Genomic DNA, 15,181 nt, shown 5'->3' with positions numbered 1-15,181 from the left:
TGATAAAGAGTCACTGATGCAGGCATAATGTATGTGACTGTAAGCGATCATGTTTTCTTTTATCGAGTTAAGCAAACATTTTACAGTGCAGTTATGGCGGTAAAGGTACATTACAAGGTGCAGCCAAAGAAAGATTTACATGCTGATTTTGCCTTACTTTCTATAAATCCATCATCTCCCTTTTCTCCTCTTCCTCTCTCTAATTTCACTGTGCTGTTTCATTTGGTACAGAATGCTGACAGATTGGCATCACATGCTGTGTCACCTCTACTGTATGTCTCTCTCTCTCTCTCTCTCTCTCTCGCCATCGCATCATCTCTGCTGTACAGAGATAAAAAAAACATTGGGTCACTTTGAACGCTGCTTTTACTGCTTATACGTGAGCTTCATGTGAAATCGGAGCATGAAAAAACATGATCACAATGCAAACGTTAATCACTAATATGGTACTCCACTTACATTACAAGCAAACATACTGTAGTCAGAGTTATTACTTGCCAGCAGAGGAAATTAACGAATTACCAAAATGTGGAGATTGTTGGTGCAGTCAGAGACCATTTCTCAGTGCACAGCAACACAGAACTCAATATTAGTGCTACATAGTGTGCATTCATACACTTATGTCCATAGGGAACAGTTTGAGACTTACTACTATAATAGTAGTCATTTATACAGCAAAAGAGAGCAGTGAGCGGTTGAAGAGGATTGCTATTGACAGAGGGGCTAAAGACAACAGACATGCCATATCTAGTTGATACTGAGAAACATTTCGACCCCTGTGATAAATGTTGTTTTCCTATATCGCTGTGATGTCACAACCTGTTAATTCCTGTTGATACGTAGTGGCACTGGCGGAACAACCCAATACTGGGGGGGGCAGAGTGCACAATCAGGCGCCCTTTACCCCCCACTGTACGATCGCTTTAAAATGAACACATCCCCACAACTGTGAGTCTTACAAGCGTCGGCTACTGCAGTTTTCTCTCACACAAATTCAAACTATTTGAGAGTTAAGAGTTCAGCACCAAAGTGCACCACGGACCCACTTCAACTAAATGCACTAAAATGTTTATAAGAAGAATTGGCATGGCGGCCAAACAGTTCCAAGTACAAGCACTATTTAAGGGCATGATATACAGTAAGCAGGCAAAGTGAACGCACCAGGCACTATCCCGGAAGTAGCTTGATGTAGCCAAAACACTCCCGAGGCGATCTACAACAGCGTATGATTAATTCTAGCGCGACCGCACCGCGACGGGGCGTCTAAAACATACTGTAATCTTTGCTTAGAATTGGACTGAATGATTTAGATCAAGAGTTATTCACGTTTTAAGATTTTCGATCTAATCCGCTAAAATGGGGGGGAAACATTTTCGATGTGTTTTGATATCAATAAATCTCCGTCCTTTTATTAACTCCGTCCTTGGCAACGATTTGTAGCACCCTGAAATAATAATGCTTTGAAGAGGCCCGCTTGCCTGCTGCTCGTGCCAAGAGGCAGGGCTTGCAAAGTGCGACCAAGTAAAGGACTGTGGGATCATGATCATCTGACAGCTAGAAGGCTGCAGTCCCAGACCGCCCTGATGGACCGCCCCGGTGTCGTCCAGGCAGATAGATTATAACCATTTAAATTCATGAATGCAATTGTTAAGGATACTTAATGGTCGGAAAATAGATTCAGAGATCAAACTGTCAGTGAATCAGTAGAGAGAAATAATAATGAAGCGCCACCAAGTCTTATAAAGTCGTATCAGGTAACCCCAGATGAGCCACTGGTGTTTTTAGGATGAGTCACTACAAAGCTAATCACTTAATCCTCAACCACTTCCAACCTGGCATCCCTATTTCAGGCTCGCCAAAATGATGTAAAGTCCTGCTGACTTTGCACTACAGATCTACACATCTGTGTGAAACGATTTAGATGCCAGTAAACCACTGGATTCACCCATGTACAGTATATACCAGCACATTTATTGCTGTTGAATAAATAATCATATGGGTAAAGAGAGAGAGAGAGAGGGGTCAGAGAGGCTTATTGTCGGCTTATTATCTATAAGCTGAGCTCAAATAATAAATAATACAGTGGTTCTGACCGAGGTACAGTGGTTCTGGCGCTACAGAAAACACAAAGCATAGTACCTGATACTATTATATTATATTATATTATATGCAGATAAAGAGTAACTGGTGGACACTGACTGACTGACGTGTGGTCTCAGCAGGAGACAGATGGATTGTTTGTTGCAGGAGGAAAGCAGGACTCTATAATGAAGCTTTGTTTCAAGCCCTGATGCTTTATTTGTTACCAGGGGAGTCCTGGTAGCTCAATGTGCCATATGGAGTGTTCACGAGTGCATGTTCTTCTGTCGACTACACTGACAGAGGCCTCAGTATTCATTTAACCCCCGAGTGTGTACTAAATGGGAGTGAAATTAACACTGAACATTATACTGTGTTGTCTGTGTACCATGAACGTGCCCAGTGCTGTACACTACTGGACACTTTAGGTGTTGCAGCTTTCCGTGCTCGGACAGACAGACACCCATAGCTGCGTATTGGAGCAGAGGCACCGCTCAAAAAACACACATAATACCTCAAGAAAAGGGACTTGGAAAGTGAAAGTAGGCCCGAAATAAATACAGTATTGAGGTTTTTTGGAGGGCCTTAAATATGTCATCATAAATACAGCAAGTTAAACAAACAAATCCATGGAACAGTGACTCAAGTGACTTGAAATTGTCTTTGGCTAAATATAATGCTAATCTGCCTTGTGGTGTGGTAGACTGGCTGCAGTTTCCTCTGCATGCTGGCAACCGTAGAGCCATAGGACAAGTAATGACACTCCTGTGAACCATAGAGACATAGGACATAAAGTAATGTCTCTCCCACAGTACGAATCATAGAGCCATGAGACGCAAGTCATTTAAATTATACATAGCGGAACAATAATCTGTCGATTATTAAATTAGACCAAGTGACTCACTGCAATTTATTGCATCGCTCTTGGGGGGTCTAATGACCTTAAATCAGAACAATAGCCCCCTGAAGACCCAAATGCTATTCTGAAAAAGTGGGTTATTCCTACAGTATAGCACTTTGTCATATGACTTGAATAAATCACACGTCTCTTTCCTTTGTCCTCTAGCTCCCAACCTGAAGGGACGTCCTCGAAAAAAGAAGCCATCCCTGTCTCTGCGACGAGACTCCCAGAGTCAAGGTCAGCCGGGGTCAGAGCTGAAAGGTCAGTGTCAGGGCTCCCCCGCTGCCAAGGAGGCCGGCACCACAGAGGGCAGGAGCAGTGCCAAGGTACAGTGCAGTATTATGATCTACCAATCTATTGACTTTGTTGTGTCACATACTCTAATTAATCCAATAACTGGAATCTGTGAGGTCAGCTGTCTGGAAAAAAGACAAAACTGCTTATGTTCAACATTTTCTGGTCTCCCTCTCTTACTCTCTGCTTTCTCCCTTACTCTCTGTCCTCCCCTGAACTCCCTCCCTGTCCTGGCATCTGTCTCCTGCATGCCACCGTCCTTCAGGTTAAAGCAGGTGACAGGACAGCCATATCTAAGCCCAAAGGCAGCAACAGCAGCAGCAGCAATGGCAGCAGCAACATCAGCAGCAAGAGGACGCCGCTCCCCTCGGCGGAGGAGACAAGGGAGGGAGGGGTTGAAGGAGGTGCAGAGGATTGCAGGGCCGAGGAGCAGGCCTTCCTGGTGTCCCTCTATAAATATATGAAGGAGCGCAAGACGCCTATCGAGAGGATCCCATACCTGGGCTTCAAACAGAGTATGTTACTCCCAGTGGTGGAAATTAACTAAGTCCATTTTACTCCAATAACGTAACCTCTTCTCTTCGTAATTTACGATTCTTTGGGGGTCTTTTTGCAAATGAATGCCCTAGCTCATTTTGAGCTTGTTGATCTGCTACTTTGGACATTTATTTTTTATTTTTTTTGGAAGTACAGTTTTACAGTTATTTGACAGCTTTACTCGTTACCTGATTCTGTTTACCACTTAAGACATTTTATACTATTCGACTATTCCAAATTAGACGACCTACAAGCTCACATCGCATCACCTCGTTGTGAGTTTGTAGATCAGCTTTTACTTTGGAAGGCTTACTCCTAAGTATAGTTTCATGCCAATACTTTTGTACTTTTACTCAAGTAACATTGTGACCGCAGGCCAGCAGAGTATTTTGATATTGTGGCATTGCTATTTTTTACTTAAGTAAAAGAATCGTATTACTTTACTTCTTCCACCACTGGATACTCCATCACACACTGAGCGGTACAGTTTTATTACACTTAATTAGAATCAATCAATGACTCAATCGATGAACATCACGTAGTGTCTAAGTAGCCATTAGATGATTAGTCCCATCTCTTTTCACTGTACTGAGTGCTATCTATTCAGCAAGTCAAGGTTCAGTAACCCCACTGTGGTGTCCTTCAGCATCTCTACTACCACTGCACTGCTCCTGGACCTAACACTGTATTCAGATAGGGCTGCAACTATCCATTATTTTCTTGTATTATTTATAAAATCATCAAGTGCAATATGCTATTGCAAGCATATATTCAGAGAAGAAGATGCAGTACATTTGTCCCCCCAAACAAACATAATTATGCATAGTGCAGCATACCTATACTGTACATACAGTAGTAGAGCATAGTCTATAAATCAGGTAAAAGGCTACAGATACTTTCAAGTAAACATATTATGACACTATATGACAGTGCAGCATTACAGGATACTCTCCTCTGCGATAAGAATGCTACAGTATACCTTTGTGTTGCTACTTTCTGAGTATAAATTGCTGATATATGCCTGTCTATCCTACAGTAAACCTCTGGACCATGTTTCAGGCTGCTCAGAAACTGGGAGGATATGAACTGGTGAGTTCCACACAGTGTGTCTGTGCCCGTACACTGTGTACAGTATGTACTTTTTGTTCTGCAAAAGTGATAGAGGGAAGAATTGTTGGTGTGTGTGTGTGTGTGTGTGTGTGTGTGTGTGTGCGCGCGCCCATGTCCTTCTGTGTGTACGTACAGTATGCTTGCGTGTAGATTGATACATACACACACTGGTATCTACAGTGGCCCCAAGTAGCTTTGTTCCCGCTTTTCAGATACGTACATTTGTGTAAGTACATTTGCATGTGTGTACGTGCATTTTAAACCCTTAATGGACTTGGGGCCGATACGTTCTCATTCCAAACAACCTTGCTGAATGACTTAAATTGAAAATACTGCGTGTTCTCTCCTCTTTAAACTGATTACTGCTCTTCCCCGTGGGGTACGAGGGATCAATTTGCAGAGCGAACACCACCCCCCCCCCCCCCCCCCCCCTTCTCCCAGATGAATCGCATTACTTTGATTTATTCCAAATTCAGACCAACACTTTTGTTTGCGTCGTGGCTGCGATGCACGTCGAGGGACAGCAGCGCACACATCCTTCATGAGGCTTTTCATAAAACATTATCTTCATGTTTATGTATTTGAATGTAAATTTCACTCTGCTGGACGGGGCTGAATTGGAAATAAGTGCGACCCTAATGCCGACACTGTTATTCATATAGAGCCCGACTCCGGTCGGTACATAAATTTGCGTTGCTAATGCGGTGCTGGTGTTTGTCGTCGTTCTGGGAGAGTAACGAGGAAACGGCTTTGGCTGGCCAATGGAAATGAACACATTATGTCTTTTCACTCGTTGTCATTTTGTTATGGTTACATTGACTGCTTTTATATCGTTGCTGTCAGGCAGAAACCTCTCATCTCCATAGGAGATATCAAGGGTATCTGATCTGCAAGCTCCAAACGCCACCCAAAGCCATGCATTCTGAGCTTATCCATCTGCTACTTTTGCCATTTTTGAATTTGAATCCTAAAAAGTAACAGTTTTGGACATATGACCCACCATAGACAATATTTATACCTATTAATTAGCTCTAATATACCATACAAATCCCAAGCAGTTCAAGTAGAGGGCCAAGCAAGCTATTCCTAATGCATGTGCATTAATAGCCATTTACTCTTATTTGATCATTATTACTCCTTTACTCTATCTCTTTTTCTGCATCTGTCGTGCGTTTCATAACTGCCATGACAACAGAATTTCCCCCCATGCGATCAATGAAGGTGTTTTTATCCATTTGTGTACACCCTGGAGTTATACTGTATGCTCTTCCATCGATCCCTAGATCACCGCCAGGAGACAGTGGAAGAATGTCTATGATGAGCTGGGAGGAAATCCAGGCAGCACCAGCGCAGCCACATGCACCCGCAGACACTATGAAAGGTATACTATAGTGTGTGTGTGTGTGTGTGTGTGTGTGTGTGTGTGTGTGTGTGTGTGTGTGTGTGTGTGTGTGTGCGTGTGTGGGTGTGCGTGCGTGCGTGCCATTGTGTGTGTATAATGCACAAAACACAAATATTATTTGTGTTTGTTGTGGGTCATGGATCACTGGTTACATCCAAAGACCCTCAAGCAGAAAGAAAACATATATTCTCCTCTCATTGTTTGGCAAACAGTGCAATGTGACCTTTTAGAAATCACACATTTGTGTGTGCGTGTGCGATTGCGTTTGCGTGCATGCGTACGAGTGCATGCATGCCTGTTTTTAATATCTTGAAGTCCTCAATCTATGCACATGTTATCCTCCATCAATACAAAATATGATATCTGTGCAACAATGAATGGAATAGTGTTTTACCAGAGAACTGTGGATATCATGCACTTAGGTCCTGAGCATGTGTGCGTGCATGCATGCGTACGTGCGTGAGTGTGCCCAGACATCGTAAAATGTCTAATTAATTATACGAGTTTTCCAGGCAAATGGTGCAATTCATTGTGCCTAGTTGCATAGTGTTGATTAGATGTGCAGTATTCTGTATTGTGCTGCTCTGAAGACTATGAATATTGTACACTGCGACATGGCATGGCAACAACTGTAATGCCTATCCCTCTCAATTGAGAGTTATACTGCGCCACATGGTCTAAATGCTGTTTCAGAGGCCTCACCATCTTGTTGCCAGCACAACATTGTGATATTAACCACTTTCAAGCTGTCGCCCCTATTTTGGGATGCCAGAGTTTTATGTTAAATATATGCTAAAAGTATTGTTTTGTTTATTTACAGTAGATTGCATAAAAACCTGAATCATGCAGTACTGTACATTCATGTCGGTTAAAAACAATTGAGGAAAAAAACACAATAAATTCCAGCACTTATTTCCATTGTGGTCCCCTCGACCACAAATGAATGTGGTGCCTCGGTTTTATGAAAGAGCTTTTCTAGTTCTTCATTTCCCTTGCCTCTCCTTACTTAACCAAACCCTTGAAAAACCCTTAAAGGGTATATTCCAGTGCCTTAAAAAGTTAAACTTGACCTTTATAATGTTCTGTTAAGGTTTAGTCAATCCCTTAGGGGAAACAGAGCCTCTGAAACCCCTTAAAATAGACTTGGCTACTTAAATACCCCACAGTCCAACAACTTGCAGCATGTTTTCTATTTGGAAGCAATGCCCCTGGTTGTTGTTGGAGATTTCATTCTGAAACAGTTCATAAAAGCAGAACTGGTAACCATCGCCGTTATGAAAGAGCATTTACACAAAGCCACTTTGAATCATTATGATTAGCAGCAGATGCTTACATAACCACAGTAAAAAGCTGGAGTGTTACTTTAGCTGTGAAAATGTGACTCCTGTATGAGCTGGTTTTGTAAGTTAAATTAACGTGCCAGATTTTTTGTATAGCATTTCGTTTAGTGGAAAAGTTAAAGTTACAACATAATGGCATCATTATTACTTACAGAACCAAAGTATATACAGTATATATTTGTTCACAATACAAAACATCACAAAACGTTGTCAGCTTGTCAGCTACGAGAATAGCTGAAATAGCACTAATATGGATAATATAATACTAAATACAGTAACTGTACTGGACTCTAAGATGTAGTGGAGTGTAAAGGAATAGAAGTAATCAACGTATCATTTTCAAATGAGAGCAGCACCATATCAAATAGATTGGATAATTTACATCAGATGATGTGTAACAAATACAAAAGCAAGGAAATGCTATTCTTTCTGATGATTTACAGCGCTCAGTGATTGTGTAGCACTTATTAAAGCGATAAATGTTGTTGGTAGCCTCATTTACTGAAATGTTTAATTCAACTAGAGCAGCTAATTTAAATTGAGTAATGACCTTGCTGCTGTCCTACACCTGTATCTTACATGAACAACTGCATTGCTCTTGTAATTATAAAGGGTCACAAAGATCAATATTTGAGGTACTGTAGGTTAGCTTGTTAGCGTGGCTTATTTAACATTGCTGCGCCTACCGAATCTCAATTATTTCACTGGCTTCAGAATTGAAATTAAGGGGGATTGACACACACACACACACACACACACACACACACACACACACACACACACACACACACACACACACACACACACACACACACACACACACACACACACACACACACACACACACACACACACACACACACACACACACACACACACACACACACACACCCTTGAAAGAGGCAGTGGCACTTTCCTCTCTCTCCTAGTATCTCACACAATAGCACCTCACCATCTCTCTCATCTCTGTCTCATCTCTCTCTGTCTTGTACAAGCTCATTATGCAGTGTGTATAACATGGCCAGTATAGGGATCATGTGGTTAACCATTTCCAACCTGGCATCCCTATTTTGGCCAGGTCACAAATAACTTTCTCGAAAATAGCAGATCTACAAGCTCCCAGCACATACATCTATTTTCTATAAACTTTTTTTGTACGACAAAGTATTTAGAGCTTAAGTGGTTAATGGTATTAGATACAGACGGAAATGTTAGATATAAATATTCCATTTTCAAATATTAATATGCCGACTTCTCTGCTCCCTCCAAGAAGAACCCATATGTTATTGCCTGTGTGAGGCACCTTGACGCATAATGATCTTCACCTGTGTGACAGAGCGTTGAGGATAGAAAAAGCACGCAACTTAATTTGACATACGTGTCAATACTTCTACAGTATAATCTAAAGGACATTATTAAATGTCAGGTGATTCAGGTGATTCTGTAATGGTTACCTCACTTTTAAAATTGCTCCTTCCCTGCAGCATACCCAATCTAATAAAGTAACATGTAAGGTGTAAGCTAACCTTCCGGTGTTCTTCTCACTTGGACTGCGGACTGACATAGCGGTAGTCATTTGAGCAGTAATGTGAACATTTCATGGCCCATGAGTTTTGCAAACCTGCATTCAACTGTATAATTAAAAAATCTTGGCAGCAATGATGACATGGGCACCTTTTCTGAATGATCCAGCAATGTCTTGCTTATCTTATATCTTATAGATAGTCTTGTCCGTCAGCTTTGACAGTCCGATATAAAAATTACCTTGTATATATTTATTTTTAAATGTAATTCTTATCCCACATTTTTCACCCCTGTGTCATTTATCTAATGTGATCCTGGGCTCTACACACCCTCCGCCAACCTGGGGAGAGCAACAGACCGTTATGGGAGTGCCCCCCCTTGTTGTTGTAGTCATGAATAAAATAGGTCCAGGAACTCGCTGGAAGAAACATACAGTAATATAGTAAACAGTACAAGAGATGGATAACTGCCACTGCCGCTCTGCACTCACTATACTTTGCAGTAGCTAGTGGGTTTAGACGTTTCAAAAACACTGTCAAAATATAAGAATCCCTTTTGCGTCGATGCTTTGCATGTGCAGACGGGTCTGTAAATTATGAAATTGTTGCTGTGGACAGTGGAGAAGAAGGACTTTGAGAAAGCCTTCACTAGGGAGATGACATCATGGAGACTGTGCCTAAACGCAAGCGCAGCATTGACTGACGGCAGACACTGATGCTTTGATGCTGCTGCTGCATGCATTCACCTGCACTAATGCAAGCTGCTGTTGCATACTGTACAGTCAGTGGTTTCATTTTGTATTCATGCGAGAACAATGGCTTCTATTTCAGAGTGAGTACACAGAATGGTGCCATTTTATAATGAGCATTGGTGAGGACCAATTATGTGAAGATAGGTTGAAAATGGGTGAAGTGCTCCTTTAAGTACTGTACCTGAGTAAATGTACTTGGTTACTTTCCACCACTGTAGTTACGTACAGTAAGCAAGACTTGAACATAGCCACCAACCGTCAGGAGTGGGGGAAGTAGACTGGGGCAATGCTTGACACCCATTCTTTTGTACTAACTAACTAGTATTGAAAAGATTTTAGAAAAACGAGAGGGTGGAGACATATTAAGACCGCAAGGATTAATTAATCTATTTATCGCGCATTCCCAAGGTTTTTCCCCTTTCAACCCTTATTTTGAGGAGCCAAATATCCGTAACCGGATGTTACGTTGACGTAATGCTGTTTATGGTGTCTTCACCGGTTGTTGTTCTCTCGCTCGGTGCAGAAAAAACCCGACTGCAAGTCTCACTGTCTGCTGTCGGCCGTTGAAAAACCTAGTTTTCACCAGAAACAACATTCATTGCGTTGATTTGGATATACAGGCCATTGAAAGCGGCACATAGAGTGCAAGTGGATGTGCGCGCATCTTCAAAACTGTCACACACACACACACACACACACACACACACACTGCACTGGGTTAAGCTCGACAAATCCACCCTTACCGACAGACTGCGCGTGCGTGCATGCTTGCGTGCGTCAGCTTCTCATTCCTCCTGAGGGCTTAATAATAAGTGTTTATCCCTGATGGCCCTCAGCGGTATAGGCTGCTGGGAACAGTGGAAAAGTACCTGGCTGAAGCGGCCTGCATTTAACCGATATTAAAAACTAACAACCAACACAACCTGACAATGTTAAACTGTTAAATGTCAGGCCCTTAACATTTCATCTTTATGATTTCCTGCTTGGCAGCTACACAGTAAAATCCTCACTGTTAATTCATCCATTTGTGTACACTCTCAGAGTTACTGTGTTGCGGAATATACTGCAACAGCCCTTCACTTCACGCACCCTTACAGGTGCATTTGTACTCTTTCAGAGTTTAATTAACTCTCAGGATTTAGCTGGGTGCTGTACTGTAACTAAGCCAAATCTTTTGGATTTAAGACCTTGCCTTTCACAAAGCCATGTTTTCATGTCATTTGAGCCAACGTATACTTTCCACTTCCCAGAATTCACTCAGTGTACAGCAGTGGTTCTAAAAAAATAATAATAATGTCAAAGACCCCCAAATTAATATTGGCTACGGACCGCCATCCGAAAATATTTTGTGCCAGAGACCCTCATACACGATTTGTGTTGTTAAAATTGGTTCAAACACTATATTTGTTTATTATATTTTCCACAAGCTCACAAGGCATCGTGATCGATGTAAGCTTGGAGATCGGTTACTTTCAAATACAGTAGCTAATGATGTATATACAGTAATGTATGGTTAAAGTGGTTATACTGATTCTGCTGGGGACCCCCTGGGACCCTGTCAAGGACCCCACTTTGAGAACCACTGGTGTAGGCTACACTGTACAGTATGTAGAGTAATTTGAGTATAAAAAACAATTTGGGTTGAGAATCCACTATAATCAGTTGGATAATAACACTGATGAGCACAGAGATAGCGGCACCTCTTAATTTCCCTTGTGGCTTCTATTTTTACCCAACAGCATGGCTTTGCAGTGATTATCGGACTACATGTTAACACGGGGTATCTTCCTGTTGTTGCCTTTCAAGCTAATTTGATACCACTGCTAATCCCTGGTTGTTATCCTATTGATATCTCCTCTGGTTAAATGTCACACAAGAGAACGAGGGATGGACAGAGAGATTATGTGACAACAGCAGCAACGTTACAAAATCATAATAAACGGTGGCATCAGGGCCCACTTGAAAACCTCAAAAGCGTTCGCGGCCCACCCATCTGACCACTTAACTTGCCGTGTAAACTCCTTTACCCAAAAGGTTACAAGTATTATATATTGTAATCTGCAAAATAAGTCAGTGTTTTTAATGACACCTGACGTTTTTAACCGTGATCATGCTGAAGGCTGAATAAACATGAACAAGTTCACTTATAGCGTCCCTACATCTGGGGTGAACAATCGGCGAAGACAGCGAAGCTACAAGCTGTAGATCTTCTATTTTCAGCGCAGATATTTGGTTTAGAGGGGAAAACGGAGGCCTAGTGTAGACCCCTGGGGGACTCAGTTCAACAATGTTTGTAAAGGGTTTAAGACAAGTGGTTAGACCTTCAGAACAGCCAATGTTTCGTTGATGTCCATCCACAAGAGTGTAGTGAAAATAGCAGATCTACACGCTCCTCACAATGCATCGCAATGTGACACGTTTAGTAAATCTAAAAAAGTTTAGAATGTTTTGGACATACAAGGTTTCCACCCGACAGCATCGATTAGTTGTCCTGCTGAAGTATCCCTGAGCCAGACAGACAGCTACAGTGAGTCAACCCATATGCCAATTGATTCAGAGAAGGACAATGTCTGCTGGAAGTGTTCCATTTGTAAATGATACACACGCTCACACACACACACACACACGCTCACACGCTCTCACACACACACACACACACACACACACACACACACACACACACACACACACACACACACACACACACACACACACACACACACACACACACACACACACACACACACACACACACACACACACACACACACACACAGTCACAGAAGTACAGGATCTACGTTTCCGTCAGTTGTATGAAGACATTTTCATTGTGTCAGTTGTGGTTATTCTGGCACGTGCGTGCGTGCGTGCGTACGTGCGTGCATGCGTGAGAGACAGGGCAGAGTTCTTTGTTCGAAGAAACACTATAATGTCTTTAGCGTCTTTCTGGGGTTAACAAGCTGATAATTAAATTCAGTTAATGTTATAATGGGAGTGTGATGAATAAACTATCCAAAATAAGTCATAGTAGTTGAACAGGGTTTATTTGCAGTGAAAAACGTTTTCGGAAGAAGAATTACTTTGCATTATCGCCACGTAAAATTCACATTCTGTGTGAATATACCTGTATTCATGACACAAAGAACACTTCAAAAATATAACATTTTCTGGCGAATTAATCACAAAACAAAATGCTTGCGGTGTGTCATGACCTTAATTGAAGGTTATTTCGTGTTTGTGGTTTTATATTCTGGGAGTGTGTAGTACGTGCGTGCGTGCGCACGTGTCTGTGTGTATTTGCTCGCCCGTATGTTTGTTATTATTCAGGTGACAGTGTGGGCGTTCAATGATGACACTGAAAACTAATTGGATTTTTGATTGATCTAATTGTTTATTACTGCACATTTGCATATACATTATATAAAGAGAGAGAGCGTGATAGCAAACAAAGGTCCTAGAGCTGCCATCGTGGCTTCTGAGTTGTGTTGCATATTTCATAACGAGCGAGCTGTCATTGTTTTGTTTTTATGTTTTACAGAGAGTCCATGCAGCTCAACAGCCCGCCAGTAATTCCCTCTACTCCTATGGACTGGCACACTGAATAGTGGAGAGCACTAATGTTCTTTTCTGGGCTCGTCTTAAAAAGTTAAATAGATTCATCTCATGGTGAGATAAATAGAAGCCATTACTTGAAGCAGCGGTGGATTAAGTACAAATATAGTAAAAGTGCTTAAATAAATACCCCGTTAATCACATGATACATTTATTTTTTTACCTTTCCTGCGACTTAGGGAAGAAATACTTTAGTGTAGGTAATGTTATTCAGCGGCATTCTAAAAGTCCTAACTAAGATGTTTTCAGTGAGTCATCCTCCCACAGCCCCACAGAGACGGTCTGACCTGGTTAAATATTTACTAAGGTCAAGATTCACCTTGATCCGCTGTCTCTCTATATCACTGTTAACTACAGCAGAGACACCAAGGCTTGCATTCCTTCAAGGGCAACAAGCTGAGAGCCAATATGAATTACATATTTTGCCTCTCACTAACATCTGTAAAATGTTTAATTTTTCTTTTTTTTTACACTCTCTGAGGTGAATTAACACTGCATTTCACTGTGTATTGGCAGTGGCTCTACAACTATTTCATGTCACAAACTCTCAAATGAATATGTATTTTGCCGCGGACCCCTCAGCAGAAGGGGTCTCTTGTGCCAGAGACCCCCATAAAGACTTGTGTTGTTAAAAAATTTCAAAAAATATTCCATATATTAACATTTTTGTCAAGACTTTTTTTTCTTCAAATAGCCGATCTACAATCTCACAAAACGCATCGTTATGCGTCCTGAGCTTGTAGATCGGCTCACAACGGCTAATGGTTTAATGGTTAAACTGAATTTGATGCTATATTAACACATTTTACTGGGGACACCCTGGAACCCTCAAGGATCCATTTCATGAGGCACAAAACCTAGTATTTCCTCTGAACGTATGCATGCTGTACTTGACAGTATGTTAAATGTTGTAACTCCTGGTGAAAACGCTTCCTCTTTCAAGGTCATACAGCAGTGCTGCCTGGGACGATAAGCAGCATTACTGCAGCTTGGACTGGTGCCAATAATTATGCCCAATAGTACTTTTGTCAGTATAAGCTTTTGTTCCTTAACGCCTACGTGGTCATATGCTGTAGATTGATTTAGTGCTGTTTGTCAATTGTTGTCATTGTGAAAGATCTATATTTTCCATCTACAATGCCTCAATCCATATACTATATTGTGAAGTTTGTTTACCTGCTCAAGAGCAACAGTATATACAGTACCTCGTAGTACATAATTTCTCTGAGCCATTAGGGATGCCTTCTCATGTTGTTATTACTGTAAATCCAATAGAGCAGTCTCAGCTATCGCTACGGGTTTGCCAGTTTTCCCTTCCATCTCCTGCCAAAGAGCATAATGGGAGAAGTCTTGTGGGAGGCAGCAAAGCAAGCCAGTTTGAAAAAGTGAAATTGACAACAGGCTAAATGTAGATATTCTGGCTTGACGCTAATATATAAAACTTGAGCAATTTGTAGCTTTGAGAGTGTACATGTCATCAAATTGACCCTTATGGCTCAATTTGCTTGTATTTGTACACTCTCAGTGTTAGAAGTGTGTACTGATTACTATGAGTATAAATATGTTCCTATAGTTCAAGTAACTAGCAGAATGGTTTCTGCCAATGACCTGTTTAGTCAGTATTGTAGTTT

At 41.5% G+C, this 15,181-nt stretch overlaps 1 protein-coding gene across 1 annotated transcript in view; it reads left to right on the top strand.

The window, feature by feature from the left end:
* The window catches only part of arid5b (AT-rich interaction domain 5B), a 136,133-nt gene that overhangs the window by 98,327 nt on the left and 22,625 nt on the right, over positions 1-15,181 (top strand). Inside the window, exons 5-8 of the mRNA XM_080790072.1 lie at positions 3,146-3,306; positions 3,540-3,789; positions 4,848-4,900; positions 6,205-6,302. Coding sequence (XP_080646198.1) covers positions 3,146-3,306; positions 3,540-3,789; positions 4,848-4,900; positions 6,205-6,302 — 562 coding nt within the window. The remainder of the gene's footprint in view (positions 1-3,145; positions 3,307-3,539; positions 3,790-4,847; positions 4,901-6,204; positions 6,303-15,181) is intronic.

This window comes from Protomyctophum bolini (genome assembly GCF_963924005.1).
Source record: "Protomyctophum bolini genome assembly, chromosome: 18".
NCBI lineage: Eukaryota > Metazoa > Chordata > Actinopteri > Myctophiformes > Myctophidae > Protomyctophum > Protomyctophum bolini.
Note: the sequence above shows the minus strand (reverse complement) of the source record. Positions and strands in the feature narration are given on the sequence as shown.